General features: G+C 51.7%; 1 protein-coding gene across 2 annotated transcripts in view; it reads left to right on the top strand.

Moving 5' to 3' along the window:
- SMC1A (structural maintenance of chromosomes 1A) overlaps nt 1-19,955 on the top strand; it is a 65,662-nt gene that overhangs the window by 34,821 nt on the left and 10,886 nt on the right. For both annotated transcript variants that reach the window (XM_015419469.1, XM_015419470.1), the window contains exons 11-19: nt 804-983; nt 4,025-4,171; nt 6,434-6,571; nt 9,967-10,083; nt 12,849-12,955; nt 13,909-14,050; nt 15,878-16,023; nt 17,806-17,959; nt 18,277-18,387. In XM_015419469.1, coding sequence (XP_015274955.1) covers nt 804-983; nt 4,025-4,171; nt 6,434-6,571; nt 9,967-10,083; nt 12,849-12,955; nt 13,909-14,050; nt 15,878-16,023; nt 17,806-17,959; nt 18,277-18,387 — 1,242 coding nt within the window. The remainder of the gene's footprint in view (nt 1-803; nt 984-4,024; nt 4,172-6,433; nt 6,572-9,966; nt 10,084-12,848; nt 12,956-13,908; nt 14,051-15,877; nt 16,024-17,805; nt 17,960-18,276; nt 18,388-19,955) is intronic.

The following is a 19,955-nucleotide window of genomic DNA, read 5'->3' on the forward strand; positions in this document are numbered from 1 at the left end:
CAAAAAAATGGAAGACCCAACAAGAGTGCAGGGGGGGGGGGGGAAGGGAACACTCTCAGGGAGCCAGAACACATAATGGCAGCTCGCTGACAATTCTGTGAACTTAGGCAGATCACGATGAGGGAGGGCAGGAAGGGTTGCCTCAGGGCTTAGCTCTCGTGGTCTTTTCTTTACACGCCCAGGGAAATGCCGATTGGCACTTTGGGGTCAGTGCAAAGCCTGCCACTGCGCACCGCCGGAGCCGCGGCACCACCGGAGGTTTTTGTGTCATCTTCTGGGCAAGGAACAGGAGTCACTGGGGGTCTGGGGGGGGAGGTGTTTGTGAATTTCCTTCATTGTACAGGGGGTTGGGCTAGATGACTCTGGAGGTCCCTTCTGACTCAATGATTCTACAAGGTGGTGGTGGGTGTAGGCACAAAATGGCTGCCGCAGGAGGCGGAGCCAAACAAAAATGGCTGCCGCAGGAGGTGGAGCCGTGCACAACAGAGGGCTCCAAGTTCAGTGGTGAAGAGGAATAATGTTAAAAAAATACACTGGGGAAGAGGGGTGAAAGCTTGTTTGCTCACCTGTCTAATCCAGCAGGGGTGGTCTTACGTTTTTGTGCTTTTCTTCCCCCCCACGTGTCCACACTGACCCGCCAACGAGTCACTTTGAGACGAAGGTGTTGCCCTATCCTCGAAAAGGAGATGGGAAAGAATAAGAATTCTCCCCCTGCGGTTTCAGAGGTCTGATCTGCTGCCTTTGCTCTGCACCCCGGCCGTGGGTCGGTCTGGTTAACCCCTCTCCCGTCGCCCCGTTCCCAGGTGAAGCCCACAGACGAGAAACTACGGGAGCTGAAAGGGGCCAAGCTGGTGATCGACGTCATCCGCTACGAGCCTCCCCACATCAAGAAGGCCCTGCAGTACGCTTGCGGCAACGCCCTGGTTTGCGACAACGTGGAGGACGCCCGCCGCATCGCCTTTGGCGGGCACCAACGTCACAAGGTCGGAGGATGCGTTGCCATCTCCCCTCATGCGTGCTGGTCTCAGACTGCTCCTGTAGTCCCGACTGTTCCCTCCTTTTAAGAGCCAGTTTGATGTCGTGGTTAGGAGTGCGGACTCTAATCTGGGAGAATCGGGTTTGATTCCCCACGCCTCCACATGCAGCTGCTGGTGTGACCTTGGGTCAGTCACAAGTTCTTTCAGAGCTGTTCTCTCAAGGGCAGTTCTCAAGAGAGTGCTCTCAGCCCCACCTGCCTCCCAGGGTGTCTGTTGTGGGGAGGGGAAGGGAAAGGAGATTGCAAGCCGCTCTGAGACTCCTTCGGGTAGTGAAGGGTGGGATATAAATCCAGTCTCCTCCCCCCCCCCATCCTCCCTTTGCTCAGAGCTGTGTATCCTTCTCACATTCTGAATACATGGATTCTGAGCTAAGAAAAGCTAAATTGCACAGGAATTATGGAAACCTGCTGTGACGACCCCTTCTCTGGGGAGGTCTGGTTTCCCTTTAAAGTGTTCTTTTTATTTTGTTTTACTGTGTATATCCAGCTGCCACCAGGAAATTTAAGGCTTTCCAAACCTTCATACTATAATATTTCTATCACTGGGTAGGTAGGTCGAGGTTTTAGGCTTTCATGAGGGTCTATGTGTTTTCTGAGGAAGTATGTCTTTCAGAGCTGGCAGACTTAAATAAAAGATTTATTGATATAATTCGTACATAACAGGATAGTACTCTGGATCTATGAATGGGTAAATACTGAACAATTCCAACTGGTTTTTCTCACACTTTTCTCTCACACTGTCATGGATTTTGGCATGTAACTTTGTAACTCATTACTCAGGGTCATATAGGTTTCCTGTTTCATTCCCGTCTGTCACTCAGACTTTTTATTTTTCTCTTTAACTTTACTTTCTTGTTTCCTTATACTTTCAACTTTTCTTCATACACAAAACTTAACTCTTGTATCACACACCATACTGTCTCTCTCTCAGACTTCAGAACTAACTTATCCCACACAGGGATGTGTCTCACTCCTCTCATACACAGAACTTAACTAACTCTCTGTCTTCATCAACTGTCACTCTTCAACTGACCAAACCTCCAACTGTCACTCCTGATAGACATACATATCATCCACACAGCATCACTTCCAAAACCCCTCCCCCTCTCTGTCACTCACCAATCACACCACTTGCCTGTTTCAACCACTCTAGATTATCACACAGCCATGCAACCAAACTTTTAAAGACACACACACACAGTTAAACATGAAATCATTACACCTGCGTTCGCTTTGAATAAATGCAAACCTACCCATACACTCCGGTCAGCTTCCGTGGCCCCTGCCACCTGAATCTAGATAGGCAGCATCCCCAGACTAACTTCTCTGATTCAGGAAAAGACAATCTCCACTTTCATTGTCAGCTGGAAGCCCTGTATCGACGTTCTGCATGCAAATGTAAAAAACGAATTGATGAGTAAGGAGAAACACAAATAATAGAAAAGACTAATGAATGAGGATGTGTTATTGTAATGGTTACAACATTGGAGTAAGCGGTTGTGTTTAAACTTTTATATTTAACAATGTCAATGTATTGGGCTTTGTCACTAAGAAAATTTGAAAGTTTTAAGGATACGTTCCTTCGTTCTTTCTCTTTTTCTCTTGAACTTTTTTTGTCTTATTTTTCTTAAGATCGATTTATATATATGTATATATATAATGAATGTATGTATGTATATACATTCATTATATATGTATATACATATACATGTATAGATGTATATATATTCAAGTGTATATATGAAAAAGTTTTTCTTATTTTTCTTAAGATCAATTTACATATATGTGTGTGTGTGTGTGTGTGTATATATATATATATATATAAAGAACGTATATATGTATATACATTCAATATATATGTATATGTATATACATATTCATGTATATATATGAAAAAGTTTTAACCATATTTAATAGCTCAGATGTTTTCATGTGTTTTATGTTTGCTGGCTTGTGGACCCTGATCAGGTGGAAAGGCGGCACTAAAATGTTCCTAATAATTAAAAATTATGCTAAATAAATAGCAAAGAGCTCTTAAAGCACACTGCCCCCCCCCCCCCCCCCCCCCCCATCGGCCTTTGGAAATCTTTCTCTATCCCCTCCTCTGTTTCTGAGACTTTACTAAACGTTGCTCACAGGTGCGGTGATGGCATTTCACCCATAAGGGCTCAAATCTTTTTGTCACTTGGATGCTGAATTCTGTGGCGCAACGGGATAGTAGAGCAACCTGTCCTCCTGCTCTGCAACAGAGAATGCCGTGTCTTCCTCGGCGTGTTGGACCATCCTTGTCTGTGGCCGTTGCCAGCTGCGGCTGCCTCTCTGACCCTCTTAAGAACATAAGAACATAAGAGACGCCAATGTTGGATCAGGCCAAAGGCCCATCCAGTCCAACACTCTGTGTCACACAGTGGCCAGAAATACCAGGTGCCCTCAGGAGGTCCACCAGTGGGGCCAGGACATTAGGAGCCCTCCCACTGTTGACCCCCCCAAGCACCAAGAAGACAGAGCATCACTTGCCCCAGAGCCCCTATCTGTACCTTGTGGCTAATAGCCACTGATGGACCTCTACTCCATATGCTTATCTAATTCCCTTTTGAAGCCGCCCGTGCTTGTAGCCGCCACCACCTCCTGTGGCAGTGAATTCCAAGTGTGAATCACTCTTTGGGTGAAGAAGGACTTCCTTTTATCCGTTCTAACCCGACCGCTCAGCAATTTCATGGAGTGCCCACGAGTTCTTGTATTGTGAGAAAGGGAGAAAAGTACCTCTTTCTCTACCTGCTCTTTCCCATGCATAATCTTATAAACCTCAATCATGTCACCCCTCAGCCGTCGTGTCTCCAAGCTAAAGAGCCCTAAGCGCCTTAACCTTTCCTCATCGGGAAAGTGTTCCAACCCTTTTATCATTCGAGTTCTCTTCAGAATCCCGTCTGTGCGGGAGGAGGCAGGGGCCCACCCGCTGAGCACCCTTGCCCTCTTTTTCTGCTGCAGACCGTCGCCCTGGACGGGACCCTGTTCCAGAAGTCGGGGGTGATCTCCGGAGGAGCCAGCGATCTGAAGGCCAAGGCCAGGCGGTGGGACGAAAAGGCGGTGGACAAGCTGAAGGAGAAGAAGGAGAAGCTGACGGAGGAGCTGAAGGTTGGGGCTTCTCTGTGCATTGCGGGGACACCCTCCCCTCCTCCCCGATTTCCTCTAGCGCTAGTTGTCAGGTGCTGCCCGTTGACTGGCAGAGGAGGTTTGTGGGAGGGGCAGCATCCCTGGAGAATTAACAAATAAAATAAAATAAGGCCTCGCCTACTTTCAGGAAGTTCGGACCACAGAATTTCAGGTGATTCCTTGAGCTATCCTGATCACTTCCAGGAAGCTCTAGGAATCGCCAGGATCTCTATGGTCAGAATTTCCTATAAGCAGACAAGGCCTTATTGTTCTTTATAATTGTTCTCCCCAGGATGATCTCTCACGCACACACACACACACATATACACCACGGCCGCAATTTCTGCCTGCCAGTCATGTGAGCATCAGCAGGCTAGGGCCGCAATTACCTGGAGGTCTCCCGTCAAAAGTGGGCAAATGGGAACCGTTATCTAGAGCTTACAGAGAACATGGATGAGAGACATTAACCTGCAAAATGTGTTAAGGCATGCTTAAGAACCTAAGAGAAGCCATGTTGGATCAGGCCATTGGCCCATCCATTCCAACGCTCTGTGTCACATAGTGGCCAAAACCCAGGGGCCGTCAGGAGGCCCACCAGCGGGGCCAAAACCCCAGAAGCCCTCCCACTGTTGCCTCCCCAAGCACCAAGGATACAGAACATCACTGCCCCAGACATAAGAACGTAAGAGAAGCCATATTAGATCAGGCCAATGGCCCATCCATTCCAACACTCCGTGTCACATAGAGGCCAAGACCCAGGGGCCGTCAGGAGGCCCACCAGTGGGGCCAGAACTCCAGAAGCCCTCCCACTCTTGCCCCCCCTCAAGCACCCAGAATACCGAGCATCCCTGCCCCAGACAAAAGAACGTAAGAGAAGCCATGTCGGATCAGGCCAGTGGCCCATCCAGTCCAACACTCTGTGTCACATAGAGGCCAAAACCCAGGGGCCGTCAGGAGGTCCACCAGCGGGGCCAGGACACTAGAAGCCCCCTCCACTGCTGCCCCCCAAGCAATGTTCCCTCTAAGCTGTGGAGTCTTGTGAGCAAACATTCTCCCTTGTGAGCTACCAGCATTAAAGTTGTGAGCCAGGGATTTGGCCGCTGCATGATTCAGTTTGCTCTGGAGCCCTCCTGTCTGAGCTCAGACAAAAAGGTGTGAGCCGGAGGCTGAGAAACTGTGAGCTAGCTCACACTAACTCAACTGAGAGGGGACACTGCTGGTGGGTGGGTGTTTTTGGAGACAGTGCAGTTCTTCGTCATGTTGCCCTTAGTTGGGGCAGTCAGTGTTATTTAAAGAGTCCCCTTCCCAAATGCAGCAACCAACACCCTCAGTCTGGGGAGGACGTACGGGCAGGGTTGCCAGCCCCGGGCTAGGAAAGGAGATTTTGGGGGGTGGGGTTTGGGGAGGGGGCGAACCTCAGCAGTGGATAACGCCCTAGAGTCTATCCTCTAAAGCAGCCCTGTTCTCCAGGGGAACCGTAGTCTGGAAATCAGTTATAATTCTGGGGCCTCTCCAGGCCCCAGCTGGAGGTTGGCAACTCTAGCAACAGGGAAGATCCATGAGCAAGCTTCTTGTGTCCCGAGCGTCCCATTGCGTCTGACGATGCAGGCTCCGGTTTGACATCTCCGACCAATTTGCTGACCTTTTTAAGATGTCCCAGGGCACTGCGTCTGCTTCCGGTCCTTCCACCGCCCTGTAAAAGAGCACCCTTTTTAGAGGACCTAGTCCGGGTGTTTTAAAAGCCAGAGAGCCAGTTTGGTGTAGTGGTTAACTGTGCAGACTCTAATCTGGGAGAGCTGGGTTTTATTCCCCACTCCTCCACATGCAGCTGCTGGTGTGACCTTGGGTCAGTCACGAGTTCTCTCAGAGATGTTCTCTCAAGGGCACTTCTCGAGAGAGCTCTCTCAGCCCCATCTGCCTCACAGTGTGCCTGTTGTGGGGAGGGGAAGGGAAAGGAGTTTGTAGGCCACTCTGAGACTCCTTTGGGTAGTGAAGGGTGGGATATAGATCCAATCTCTTCTCTTCTTCTTCTTAAAAACCTCACCTCTTGGACTCGTCGGCTGTGGTGTCCTTTGGCTTCCTAGGGCAGAGATGGAGGGGGGGGGTGTTCCTCTTTTATCCTTCCTGATCTTTATTTCCGCCCTGCAGTCACTTCGCTTCAGAGTCGGCTGTGCGACCGCCGGCAAGCGAGAGTCCCTTTCCCCTCATCCCGGCTTCCTCTGTCTCTCCCTCTTCCTTCTCTAGGAGCAAATGAAAGCCAAGAGGAAGGAGGCGGAGCTGCGGCAGGTCCAGTCCCAGGCCCACGGCCTGCAGATGCGCCTGAAGTACTCCCAGAGCGACTTGGAGCAGACCAAGACCCGTCATCTCGCTCTCAATCTCCAGGTGTGTGGCTTGCCGGGCCGTTGGACTTTCGGGGCAGCACCAGAAGTCGCTCGCGTGGACGGGAGACCACTCCTGGGGGGGGGGTGTGTTATTCTAAATTTTTATTATAATTATTATAAAACATACACAGAGAGAACCAGTGCAACTACAAACATTAATAACCAACGGAGCCATAGCAGCGTGTACAAAATTCAACAAACAATTTATAAGAGTTTAGATAACAAAGCGTCTAATACCTGTTCGATAATACAATCTGTAACATAAGCTTTTTACTATACTACATTTGGCACCAATATATATCGGCGTTGAAAGAACAAAAACAGAAAGGGAGTGTACACTTTGAGAACCTTGCGATTTCAGGTATATTTTCTTTTGATCCAGATAAAAACAGATACCGTTTCGCCACTGAATGTCTATATTCTGTCTCAGAATCACGTCGGGCTGCCCAGTCAGATATTTTATCCAAGATAGAATATTCCCAAGGTTTATTGTACCAATAACTAATTGTCGGGGGCTGATCGGTTTTTCCAGCGAGTTGCAATACCGTCTTTGGCTGCTGCAAGTAGAACGGAAATCAGTTCTCTATTATTACCAGAGATCTGCGTTTTAGGCCACAAGTTTAAAAGTATTAAAGCCGGGTCTTTAGGGAGCAGTGGGCTAAAGCAGCGGCCCCCAGGTAGTGGATGTGGAAGACCGGGAACGGAAGACGCTGCAGGAAAGTCATCGCTCTTTTCAGCTCCCGAGAAAGGCAGAACAAAGCCGGAAGCTAGAGGGTGCCTTCCTTGGTTTAGACCAGGGTTCCCCAACAGGGGGCCCGTGGGCATCACGGTGCCTGCCGACACCTTTCCTGGTGCCCGCTAAGTGTTTTCAGAAAGTGGGTGGGGATTTGCCCAGCAGGGCTTCTGGCTGGCCATTTGAGGTCTGATTGGCTGAGCAGATTTTTAAGGAGTTGCTTCGGCGACGGCTGCCCTCACCGCACAAGGATCTTCGCTGTGTGACCGACTCCGCGTGTGCCAGGAAGTATTTTTAAATAGACGTTCATTTTGAAAGGCGTCCTTTTGAACGGAGTCGCAGCAGAAGATAGATTCAGGTGGGGCGGCCGTGTTGGGCTGAAGCAGCAGAACGAAGTTGGAGTCCAGTCAGGCCCCTTTAAGACCAACAAAGTTTCATTCTGGGTATAAGTTGTCGTGTGCGTGCGCACGTCTTCAGATAGATTCAGGTGGGACAGCCGTGTTGGTCGGAAGCAGCAGAACACAGTTTTGAGTCCAGTGGCCCCTTTAAGACCAACAAAGTTTCATTCTGGGTATAAGCCTTTGTGTGCAGGCACCCGTCTTGAGATATATTGAAACAGACTTCAGATATGTATCTGAAGAAGTGTGGGTGCTCATGAAAGCTCACACCCAGAAGAAGAAGAGGAGGAGGAGGAGGATTTATACCCCACCCTTACAAACTCTTTTCCCTTCCCCTCCCCACAACAGACACCCTGTGAGGCAGGCGGGGCTGAGAGAGCTCTTTCCAGAACTGTCCTTGAAAGAGCAGCTCTGACAGAACTGTGTCTTGCCCAAGCAGCTTGAAGTGGAGGAGTGGGGAATCAAACCCGGTTCTCCCAGATTAGAGTCCAAACTGGCTCTTTGTCGGTCTTAAAGGGGCCACTGGATGCGAACTTTCTTCTTCAGCAGAAGGGTTGCTCTTAGTGCTATGGATAACCTCGCTCCTTCAGATTTTGTGGCTGGCTCCACCAATGTTCCCTCTAAGCTGTGGAGTCCTGTGAGCAAAAATTCTACTCTGTGAGCTACTGGCATGAAATTTGTGAGCGAGCAATTTGGCTACTGCATAAATTAGTTGGCTCTGGAGTCATCCTTTCTGAGCAAAGACAAAAATCTGTGAGCTGGAGGCTGAAAAACTGTGAGCTAGCTCACACTAACTCAGCTTAGAGGGAACACTGGGCTCCACCCATTCCAGCAGCCATTTTGAGATTGTGCCCTCCATTCTGTGGGTGCCCACAGGTGCAAAAAGTTTGGGGACCCGGTTTAAATGTTTGGGAGTAGTTAGGCTAAAACACCCGTCTTAATTTGCACCGTACAGCTAAGTTTCTAGCAAGAACCTTTTGGAAAATTTAGTTCAGCCATTTAACGGAGCGTGTGACTTTTCCAAAACAAGCAGTCTCTCCTTAGCCTCTTGAAGCAGTACCAGCACGTAGATGCGGGGGAAAAAAAGGTTTAACGTTTTTGGTAGTGCATGGTTTTTTGGAGGCAGAAGTTGGGCAGATGGCACGTGATATATGCGCTGCCTGCCAAGATCGAATGGCGAAGCCCCAGTCTTCCCGTTTTCCTCGGACTAGAATAGCTGTTCTCTTTTGGGGATGGGCCATGGCTCAGTGGTAGGGGACCTGTTTTTCAGGCAGAAAGTCCCAAGTTCAGTCCCCGCAATTTCCAGTTAAAAGCATAAGGCATGAGGTGATGGGAAAGACCTCTGTCTGAAACCCTGGAGAGCGGCTGCCAGTCTGAGTAGACAAGGCTGACCTTGATGGACCCAGGGTCTGATTCAGTAGAAGGCAGCTTCACCTGTGTTCATATATGAAGCACAGCTTTAGAGGAGAGCCTGTGGCTCAGTGGCAGAACACCTGCTCAGTATGCAGAAGGTCCCAGGTTCAGTCCCTGGCATCTCCAGTTAAAAAAGGACCAGGCAGTAGGTGATGAGAAAGACCTTGACCTGAGACCCTGGCTCAGTGGCAGAACATCAGGTCCCAGGTTCGATCCCCAGCATCTCCAGTTTAAAAAGAACCAAGCAGTAGGTGATGATAATAATAATAATAATAATAATAATAATATACTTTATTGTCATTGTACATAGTACAACGAATGATGTGATGAGAAAGAATGAAGTGATGAGAAAGACCTTGACCTGAGACCCTGGCTCAGTGGCAGAACATCTGCTCAGCATGCAGAAGGTCCCAGGTTCAATCCCCGGCATCTCCAGTTAAAAGGACCAGGCAGGAGGTGATGGGAAAGACCTCAGCCTGAGACCCTGGAGAGCAACTCCTAGTCTGAGCAGGCAATACTGGGCTTGATGGACCGAGGGTCTGATTCAGTATAAGGCAGCTTCAGGTGTGCTTGGGGTGTGTGTGTCTCTAGGAACATCTGCTCAGCATGCAGAAGGTCCCAGGTTCGATCCCCGGCATCTCCAGTTAAAAAAGGACCAGGCAGGAGGTGATGGGAAAGACCTCAGCCTGAGACCCTGGAGAGCAACTCCTAGTCTGAGCAGGCAATACTGGGCTTGATGGACCGAGGGTCTGATTCAGTATAAGGCAGCTTCAGGTGTGCTTGGGGTGTGTGTGTCTCTAGCCTGGTTTCCCCCAATCTAATGCCCACTAATCTCATGTCCACCCCCAACAGGAAAAATCCAAGCTGGAAAGCGAACTGGCCAACTTTGGGCCCCGCATCAACGACATCAAACGGATCATCCAGGGGAGAGAGCGGGAGATGAAGGAGCTGAAGGAGAAGATGAACCAGGTGCGGTGGATCCGAGCTGGGGCGGGGGGCCACGGCCAGAAGGCGGTGGGGTCGAACAGGGTTGGGTGGGACAAGACAGAAAGTCGCATGGGATACAGAAACGGGATGGTGCGGGAGTTGTTTCCTGTCGCCCCAGGAGGCCGGACCAGAACCCCAACGGGTTGAAATTAAATCCGAAGAGTCTTCGGCTAAACGTTAGGAAGAACTTCCCGACAGAGCAGTTCCTCAGGGGAACAGGCTTCCTCGGGAGGTGGTGGGCTCTCCTTCTTGGGAGGTTTTCAAGCAGAGGCTAGATGGCCATCAGACAGCCATGCGGATTCTGTGAAGTTAGGCAAATCACGAGAAGGGAGGGCAGGGAGGGTTTCCTCAGTGCTTGGTTCTTGTAGCCCTTTCTTACACACCCAAGGAAATGCCGATTTCCACTTTGGGGTCAGGAAGCAAATTTCCTCCAGGCCCGTTTGGCCAGGGATCCTGGGTTGTTTTTTTTGCCATCTCCTGGGCATGGAACAAGGGGTCACTGTGGGTGTGGAGGGGAAGGTATTCGTGAATTTCCTGCCTTGTGCAGGGGGGGTTGGACTAGATGACCCTGGAGATCCCTTCCAACTCTATGATTCTAAACCGGTTGGCAGGGGAAGGCCGCAGCAGCAGCGGCAGGCCCTGGGGAGCGGGGAAGGTTGGTGGTGGGATACGGGGCCCTCTCTTGAGCTTCGTCACCTGCCGTGGCGATTCTCAAACCGTGTTCCGAGGAAGGCTGGAGTTTGTTTATTTGAAATATTTATCAGCCGTCTTTCTTCCTTACGGATCTCGAGGCAGCTTACGGTATCAATAAGACACAAAAAGCAGAGTCCATTAAAAAAAAACATAAAGCCAAAATTTAAGAAGTACAATTTAGGCAGTTTTAAATACAACCATCTTCAGCTGCCTCCTAGAAGAGAAGAAGAGGAGATTGGATTTATACCACGCCCCTCACTACCCAAAGGGGTCTCAGAGCGGCTTACAAACTCCTTTCCCTTCCCCTCCCCACAACAGGCACTCTGTGAGGTAAAAGAAGAAGAGATTTGATTTACATCCCGCCCTTCACTCCCCAAAGGTGTCTCAGAGTGGCTCACAATCTCTTTTCCCTCCCCCTCCCCACAACAGACACCCTGTGAGGTAGGTAGGGTTGAGAGAGCTCTTGACACAAACGGCTCTTTTTCAAGGACAGCTGTGCCAGAACAATGGCTTGCCCAAGGTCATCCAGCCAGCTGCAAGTGGAGGAGTGGGGAATCAAACCCGGTTCTCCCAGATTAGCGTCCGCGCACTTCACCACTACACCAAACTGGCTCCTAAAGGTCGAAAGTAAGGGGTCCAGGCCCACCTTCCTGGGGAGGGTGTCCCATAATCGTCAACCTGCTCTTCAGCGTGACTAGATCAGCCGTGGTAGGCGTGCTCCCTTTTCCGTCTCTCTTCTCCCGAAATGAGTAGCAGAGTCGGGCATATTATGAGGCTCACAAAGCGACACCGAAAGCCGCCGTCTTGTATCAGGAGCGAAGCCGTGGTGCTCCCTAGAACACTCCCTAGACCAGGGGTGGCCAAACTTCCTTAACTTAAGAGCCACACAGAAGAAACATCAGATGTGTGAGAGCCGCAAGGCATGAATAAGTCTTAGAAAAGAGAAGGAACCACAGGACATTCCCTCCCCTAGTTCAGGGTAGACAGAGGGCCTTGGGATGTGAGGGGTGACTTCGTGCCCCCCAGAAAGGGCGGTTTGCAGGACGACGGAGCACTCAGCGTTTAATCTGACAGTCTCGAAAAGTGTGCCTTGCAATCTATCCGTATAAAAACTGTATACTGCCATGCAGGGCTCTTTTTGTAGAAAAAGCCCAGCAGGAACTCATTAGCATAACAGGCCACACCCAACAGCAGAAACTCATTCGCATAGTAGGGCACACCCTGACAGCACAGCACATTAGCATATTAGGCCACACCCCCATGTCACCAGAAGTGTTGTCATCCAGCCACACCCACCTTTTACTTCTTATTCTGTTTACCTTGTTTGTTGTCAAAACCCAGGGCCTTTTTTTGGAGCAGGAACTCCTTTGCATGTTAGGCCACACTCCCCTAATGTAGCCAATCCTAATGAGTTTCTGCTGTTGGGTGTGCCCTGTTATGCTAATGAGTTCCTGCTGGGCGTGGCCAACGCGGGAGCCAGCCGGAACGCCGTTCCTGTGCGTTCCTGCCCAAAAATAGCCCTGCTGCCGTGGAACTCTCAAGCAGCTAGTCTGTAAACGTCTGAGAAAAGCGAACAAATCTCACACACACGTTTTTATTCGGGAATAAGCAAATTTGCTTTGTATTAACATTGCATAAGACCGCCAGAGATAAAAACAAAAGGGGTAAAGACAGGTATCGATAATGATATTTAAAGAGGCAAATGCTTTCTCCGAGCCGGCGGTGCTTTGAGAGCGCATTTAAAGTTCAAGTTTCTTTCTTTCTCTGCTCCCTGCCCACCTCAAGCCTACCCAGGGAAGGGTGGACTGGCTGGGGAAGGGAAGACCGACCGGGGAGGCACGCCCTCCCCTTCGCTTCCCCGGCCGCCCTGCCGGGAGCCGCACAACACGTGTGAGAGAGCCGCGGTTTGGCCACCCCTGGCCTAGAACGTCCTCCGCTGCCCCAGGTGTGCCTCGGCAGGTAGCTCATTGAGCAGTGAGTGTCTTCTGAACAGCGCCTTGTTTCGCCACCGGCCAGACGTCTGATCCTCAAGTCCTCCCTTCCCATCCCCGCAGGTGGAAGACGAAGTATTTGAAGAGTTCTGCCGAGAGATCGGGGTGCGGAACATCCGGGAGTTCGAGGAGGAGAAAGTGAAACGCCAGAATGAGATCGCCAAGAAAAGGTACCGGCTCCAGTTCTCATCTCCGCCCGCTGCCGATCATAAGGACATAAGAGAAGCCAGTGTTGGATCAGGCCAGTGGCCCCTCCAGTCCAACACTCTGTGTCACACGGTGGCCAGAAATACCAGGGGCCCTCAGGAGGTCCAGCAGTGGGGCCAGGACACTAGAAGCCCTCCCACTGTTGACCCCCCCCCCCCGCAAGCACCAAGAATACAGTGCATCCCTTGCCCCAGACCGAGAGTTCCTATCTATACCTTGTGGCTAATAACCACTGGTGGACCTCTGCTCCATATGCTTATCCAATTCCCTCTTATAAGAACATAAGAGACGCCAATGTTGGATCAGGCCAGTGGCCCATCCAGTCCAACACTGTCACACAGTGGCCAAAAATACCAGGTGCCCTCAGGAGGTCAAGCAGTGGGGCCAGGATACTAGAAGCCCTCCCACTGTTGCCCCCCCCCCACAAGCACCAAGAGTACAGAGTATCCCTTGCCCCAGACCAAGAGCTCCTATCTATACCTTGTGGCTAAGAGCCACAGATGGACCTCTGCTCCATATGTTTATCCAATTCCCTCTTGAAGGCGTCCATGCTTGTAGCCACCACCACCTCCTGTGGCAGTGAATTCCATGTGTTAATCGCTCTTTGGGTGAAGAAGGACTTCCTTTTATCTAACCCGACTGCTGAGCCATTTCATGAAGTGCCCACGACGTCTTGTATGGTGAGAAAGGGAGAAAAGGGCTTCTTTCTCTACCTGCTCCATCCCATGCATAATCTTATAAACCTCGATCGTGTCACCCTTCAGTTGTCATTTCTCCAAGCTAAAGAGCCCCAAGCGCTTTAACCTTTCTTCATAGGGAAAGTGTCCCCTGAGTCCCCCCGTGGGCAGCGAGGCCGAGCGTGTCGGAGGAGGTTCGGGTGCAAGTCCCGGCTCACCTTTTCCTCGTCCCCCCGCAGGCTGGAGTTTGAGAACCAGAAGACGCGCCTGGGCATCCAGCTGGACTTCGAGAAGAACCAGCTGAAGGAAGACCAGGACAAAGTCCACATGTGGGAGCAGACGGTCAAGAAGGACGAGGCGGAGATCGAGAAACTCAAGAAGGTGCGGACTGGGGGGGGGGCAGTTCCCGGCAGGGAGGGGCGGGAGAACCCTTGTTAGAACTTAGGGAAACTCAGAGAATTGCAAAAGGGGGAAACGGGGGCTGTTCATTCGAAGGAGCTGAGTCCCGGCTAGTCACTTGGATCATTCGGCTTGTGCGTCGATGAAGTACGCAGCCAGCTGTGAGAATTACTGTGCATTGCAGGACACATTGATCATCCTTAATAATTAAATTTTTATTGATTTTCACAAAAACGATGGAGATTAATAGAACATTCTGTAACTATGTAACAAACTTAAACTTAAACGTTTGAATGCATATAAAGAAATCAAAAAAAAAAAAAAACAGGTTTAACATGCGTATCACAGTTTGAACTTGCAATTGTAGATTATGCTTGTGAGACACCTAGTTTTTAGAAAAACAGGAGGTCTTTAAGATAGTCTTTTTTTGGAATTATTTCACTTCTAACCAGATATTGAAGTATCGGGAACCAGGACACATTGATCATCGACACTTCGGACGCACTTGTGGCCCCGGTTTCCTCTGAGAGAGGGTTAACTTCTTGTCTGGGCTGCAGGCGGCTTTGGGGGCTCACTTGATCTTGCCTCATATCTGTCAGACTCCCATCTTTATTTCTTGAAGCGATAGGTGCATAACAGGATCACTGTTCAGAATGAGTCAAAAGCATGGGACTCAACAGATTATAGGGAATTCAAAAAGCTGAGGCCCAATTGCGGGGGTTCCCCCGCGCGCCATCGAGCCTGGGAAGCAACGCTCTCGGGTAACCATGACATATTTGGTTCTCATGGTTTGTACCATGAGATCACCCAGCCACCTACCCGCCAGCAACCACCTGTAGCCTTGAGAGATACGGACGTTCCTGCGACTAGGCAATTAAGCGCAGCAACAAGCATACACGGGAAAGTGAAAGCAGACAAGCGCATACCTAGAGAATGGAGAAGCGCCTACATAGGGGATATACAATGGCCTACAGAACATATCAGAAAACACATTGGCAGCTTGCTGACAATATCCTGCCCTGAATTGGAGAGAGGATGGAGTACAGGGCTGGCCCTGGTTAGTCCTTGGGTGGGAGACCCCCAAGGAAGTCCAGGGCTGCTCTGCAGAGGCAGGAAATGGCAAACCCAGCTCTGTCCGTCTCTTGCCTTGACCACGATGGGCTAGGCTATCCTGATCCTGTCGGATCTGAGAAGCTAAGCAGGGTCTGCCCTGGGTCGTACTTGGAAGGGAGACCACCGAGGAAGCCCAGGGTTGCTATGCAGAGGCAGGCAATGGCAAAACCACTCTGAACACCTTTTGCTCTGACCTGGATGGCCAGGCTAGCCTAATCTCGTCAGATCTCAGAAGCTAAGCAGGGTCGGCCGTGGTTGGTACTTGGATGGGAGACCGCCAAGGAAGCCCAGGGTTGCTACGCAGAGGCAGGCAACGGCAAAGCCACCTCTGGACGTCTCTGGCCTTGACCTGGATGGCCCAGGCCGGCCCGATTTTGGAAGCTCAGTGGGGTCAGCCTTGCTTAGTACTCGGACAGGAGACCTCCGAGGAAGCCCAGGGTCACTACGCAGAGGCAGGCAATGGCAAACCACCTCTGCTCACCTCTTGCCTCGAAAATCCCGTGAGGGGTCATCTGCCCTGAGTCCTTCCAGGAAGGGCCGGGTGAAAACGAGACAGAAGGCTTGTCCTCCCCCCCTGGTGTGCCGCAGTCATTGTTACCGGTGTGCCGCAGCCATCATTATCTGGCGGGACTTCCTCGTTCCTCTCCCCGTCGCTGATCTTCCCGTCCCTCCCATCCTCCTTCCGTCCCCGCGCAGGAGGAGCAGCGGCACATGAAGATCATCGACGAGACGATGGCGCAGCTGCAAGACCTGAAGAACCAGCACTTGGCCAAGAAGTCGGAGGTGAACGACAAGAACCACGAGATGGAGGAGATCCGCAAGAAGCTGGGGGGCGCCAACAAGTGAGTGGGGGGGGGTTTGTCTGTTTCTGGGTCCGTTGCCTTCTCAGATGCCCAAGGCAAGAGGAAGGAATGATAAAGCATAGAAATCCTGGGTTGGATCGGAGCCGGGGTCCCCCCAGGCTGGCTTTCTCTGGTGGTGGCCTCCGTGCAGCCACAACAGAGAGCCTCCCCACCATCGGGAATTCAGAAGACCACTGCCTGTGTGCATGGAGGTTCCATTTGGGACCCGTTAAAGGTATTTTTTTGCCCAGGTAAGGGACACAAACACTGCCTCCCACCCAAGAGCAGTGTTTTGTTCCCCCACCGCGCCCACGCTCCTGGTGGCTGGAACAGAGCTCAGCCCTTGTGCATAAGAACACCAGAAGAGCCCTGCTGGATCAGACCAGTGGGGGTCCATCTTGTCCAGCATCCCGTCTCACACAGGGGCCAGCCAGTTCCTCTGGAGGGCCAGCAACAGGGCAGAGGGGCCGAGGCCTTCCCCTGATAAGAACACCAGAAGAGCCCTGCTGGATCAGACCAGTGAGGGTCCCTCTAGTCCAGCATCCCCTCTCACTCAGGGGCCAGCCAGTTCCTCTGGAGGGCCAGCAACAGGGCAGAGAGGCCAAGGCCTTCCCCTGAGAAGAACCTCAGAAGAGCCCTGCTGGATCAGACCAGTGAGGGTCCCTCTAGTCCAGCATCCCCTCTCACTCAGGGGCCAGCCAGTTCCTCTGGAGGGCCAGCAACAGGGCAGAGAGGCCAAGGCCTTCCCCTGAGAAGAACCTCAGAAGAGCCCTGCTGGATCAGACCAGTGAGGGTCCCTCTAGTCCAGCATCCCGTCTCCCACAGGGGCCAGCCAGTTCCTCTGGAGGGCCAGCAACAGGGCAGAGGGGCCGAGGCCTTCCCCTGATAAGAACACCAGAAGAGTACTGCTGGGTCAGACCAGGGAGGGTCCCTCTAGTCCAGCATCCCGTCTCACACAGGGGCCAGCCAGTCCCTCTGGAGGGCCAGCAACAGGGCAGAGAGGCCGAGGCCTTCCCCTGAGAAGAGCATCAGAACAGCCCTGCTGGATCAGACCAGTGAGGGTCCCTCTAGTCCAGCCTCCCCTCTCACACAGGGGCCAGCCAGTTCCTCTGGAGGTCCTACAACAGGGCAGAGGGGCCGAGGCCTTCCCCTGAGAAGAAAGTCAGAAGAGCCCTGCTGGATCAGACCAGGGAGGGTCCCTCTAGTCCAGCCTTCCGTCTCACACAGGGGCCAGCCAGTTCCTCTGGAGGGCCAATGACAGCGCAGAGAGGCCGAGGCCTTCCCCTGATAAGAACATCAGAAGAGCCCTAGGATTTGTTGTCGAAGGCTTTCACGGCCGGAGTTCATTAGTCGTCATAGATTTTCCGGGCTGTATGGCCGTGGTCTTAGCATTGTAGCACCTGATGTTTCGCCAGCAGCTGTGACTGGCATCCTCAGAGGTATAACACAGAAAGATGGGGTACTCTCTCTCTCCATGTGAGAAGAAAAATGGTAGGCAGGTAATTTATATCTACTCAGGAAGGTGGGCTAGGGCTGAGTCGTTATCTTGTCGGAGTCCCCCCCAGGCTGTGAAAACATGCTAAGGGAGGAGCTTTCCTGAGGAGGTTCTTTTGCATAGGGATGGGCTGTTGAAACTCTAATATTATCTGTGGAGCATATTGTCAGATGTCGAGCGTTAGCTAGGATTCCTGGCTGCCTGCAGGCCTCGGGGCGGGCCAGTCTTCCCAAGGGTGCCAACCTCGCGTGCCCCATCTCTCCCTCCCCTCCCCCCCCCGGCCACAGGGAGATGACCCACCTGCAGAAGGAGGTGACGGCCATCGAGACCAAGCTGGAGCAGAAGCGCAGTGACCGCCACAACCTCCTCCAGGCCTGCAAGATGCAGGACATCAAGCTGCCCCTCTCCAAGGGCACCATGGACGACATCAGTCAGGAAGAGGTATGGAGCAGTGTTCCCTCTAAGCTGAGTTAGTGCGAGCCAGCTAACAGTTCTCTAGCCTCCGGCTCACACATTTTTGTCTGAGCTCAGGAAGGGATGACTCCGGAGCAAACTAATTTCTGCAGGAGCCAAATCGCTCGCTCACCGCTTTAATGCCAGCTGGCTCGCAAAGTAGAATTTTTGCTCACAAGACTCCACGGCTTAGAGGGAGCATTGGTATGGAGGGGTGTGCGTGTGTGTGTGTGTCCGCAGTGGCCGGCGGGCGACAGGGGGAGATTCAGTGGTTCTTCTTTTCCCTTTCTCACCCCCGGGCACAGGGCAGCTCCCAGGGGGAGGAGCCGACCAGCAGTTCGCAGAGGACCTCCAACATGTACGCGCGAGAAGCCCTCATCGAAATCGACTACAGTGACCTCTCCGAGGACCTGAAGGTGAGAGCCCCTTCAGTAGCGGCTGCCGAGTGGCTCCTTCCTGCAGCTAGCCAGTGTGGTTTAGCGGTTGGGAGGGCAGACTCTAATCTGGGGGAACCGGGTTTGATTCCCCACTCCTCCGCATGCAGCTGCTGGTGTGACCTTGGGTCAGGCACAAGTTCTCTCAGAGCTGTCCTCTCAGGAGCAGTCCTCGAAAGAGCTCTCTCAGCCCTACCCACCTCACAAGGGTGTCTGCTGTGGGGAGGGGAAGGGAAAGGAGATTGTAAGCCGCTCTGAGACTCCTTCAGGTACTAAAGGGCAGGGTATAAAACCAAGACTTCTCCGATTACCTGGAGAACCAGTTTGGTGTAGCAGTTGGGAGGGCAGACTCTAATCTGGGGGAACCGGGTTTGATTCCCCCGCTCCTCCCCATGTAGCTGCCGGTGTGACCTTGGGTCAGGCACACGTTCTCTCAGAAGCTATTTTCTCAAGTTAAGTCCTCGAAAGAGCTCTCTCTCAGCCCCGCCTCCCTCACAGGCAGTGTTCCCTCTAAGCTGAGTGAGTGTGAGCTGGCTCACAGTTTTTTAGCCTCCAGCTCATACATTTTTGTCTTGGCTCGGGAAGGAGGGCTCCAGAGCAAACTGATTTATGCAGTAACTAGATTGCTCGCTCACAACTTTAATGGCAGTAGTTCACAAAGTAGAATTTTTTGCTCATAAGACCCCCACAGCTTAGAGGGAGCATTGCTTACAGGGTGTCTGCTGTGGGGAGGGGAAGGGGAAGGAGATTTTAAGCCGCTCTGAGACTCCCTCAGGATGTGAAGGGTGGGGTATAACTCCAATGTCGTCTTCTGCCTCTCGAGGGTGAGAAGGCTTTCTAGCTTCAGCTTTAAACCATTTCCGGCCTACACTAAAGTTTGACTACTTTACAAAAGCTTCCTGGTCCGCTCACCTGGAAGTGATGGTTGCCTGCCACCGGCTACTGCTTAAGGGGCTGTTTTGTCAGCCGTCCAAGAGACACTGTGCCTCACCAAGAGCCAGTTTGGTGTCGTGGTTAAGAGCGGCAGGTTCTAACGTGGAGAACCCGGTTCGATTCCCCACTCCTCCACTCGAAGCCCGCTCGATGACCTTGGGTCAGTCCCAGTTCTCTCAGCCCGAAAAATAGACTTCGCTTGCCACAAAAAGAACCAGAGTTTCAGGCTGCCAGATAATCATCGGATCTAGTACACCCACTGCCGTAAAATAATTAATTGTGACTCACCAGAGGCTTTCTAAAGGCACCTACTCCCTTCTCCCATAGAGCTTGTGTGGTGCACGGTTCTGTATTCGAGAGTCAGTCTTTCCTGCCCTCTCCAGTTACAGTCTTTTTTTTCCTTCCACCTTTGTTTATGGGAGCACCTAAAGTATATTGGTGGAAAGGGCTGTCAAGTCACAACCCCCATAGGGTTTTCAGGGCAGGAGGCATTCAGAGGTGGTTAGTCACTTTCTGCCTCTGCGTAGCAACCTTGGGCTTCCTCAGTGGTCCCCCATCCAGCTACTAACCGGGGCTGACCCTGCTTAGCTTCAGAGATCTGATGAGATCAAGCTAGC

The sequence above is a fragment of the Gekko japonicus genome, unplaced genomic scaffold (genome assembly GCF_001447785.1).
Source record: "Gekko japonicus isolate JY-2015 unplaced genomic scaffold, Gekko_japonicus_V1.1 scaffold617, whole genome shotgun sequence".
In the NCBI taxonomy this organism is placed as follows: Eukaryota; Metazoa; Chordata; class Lepidosauria; order Squamata; family Gekkonidae; genus Gekko; species Gekko japonicus.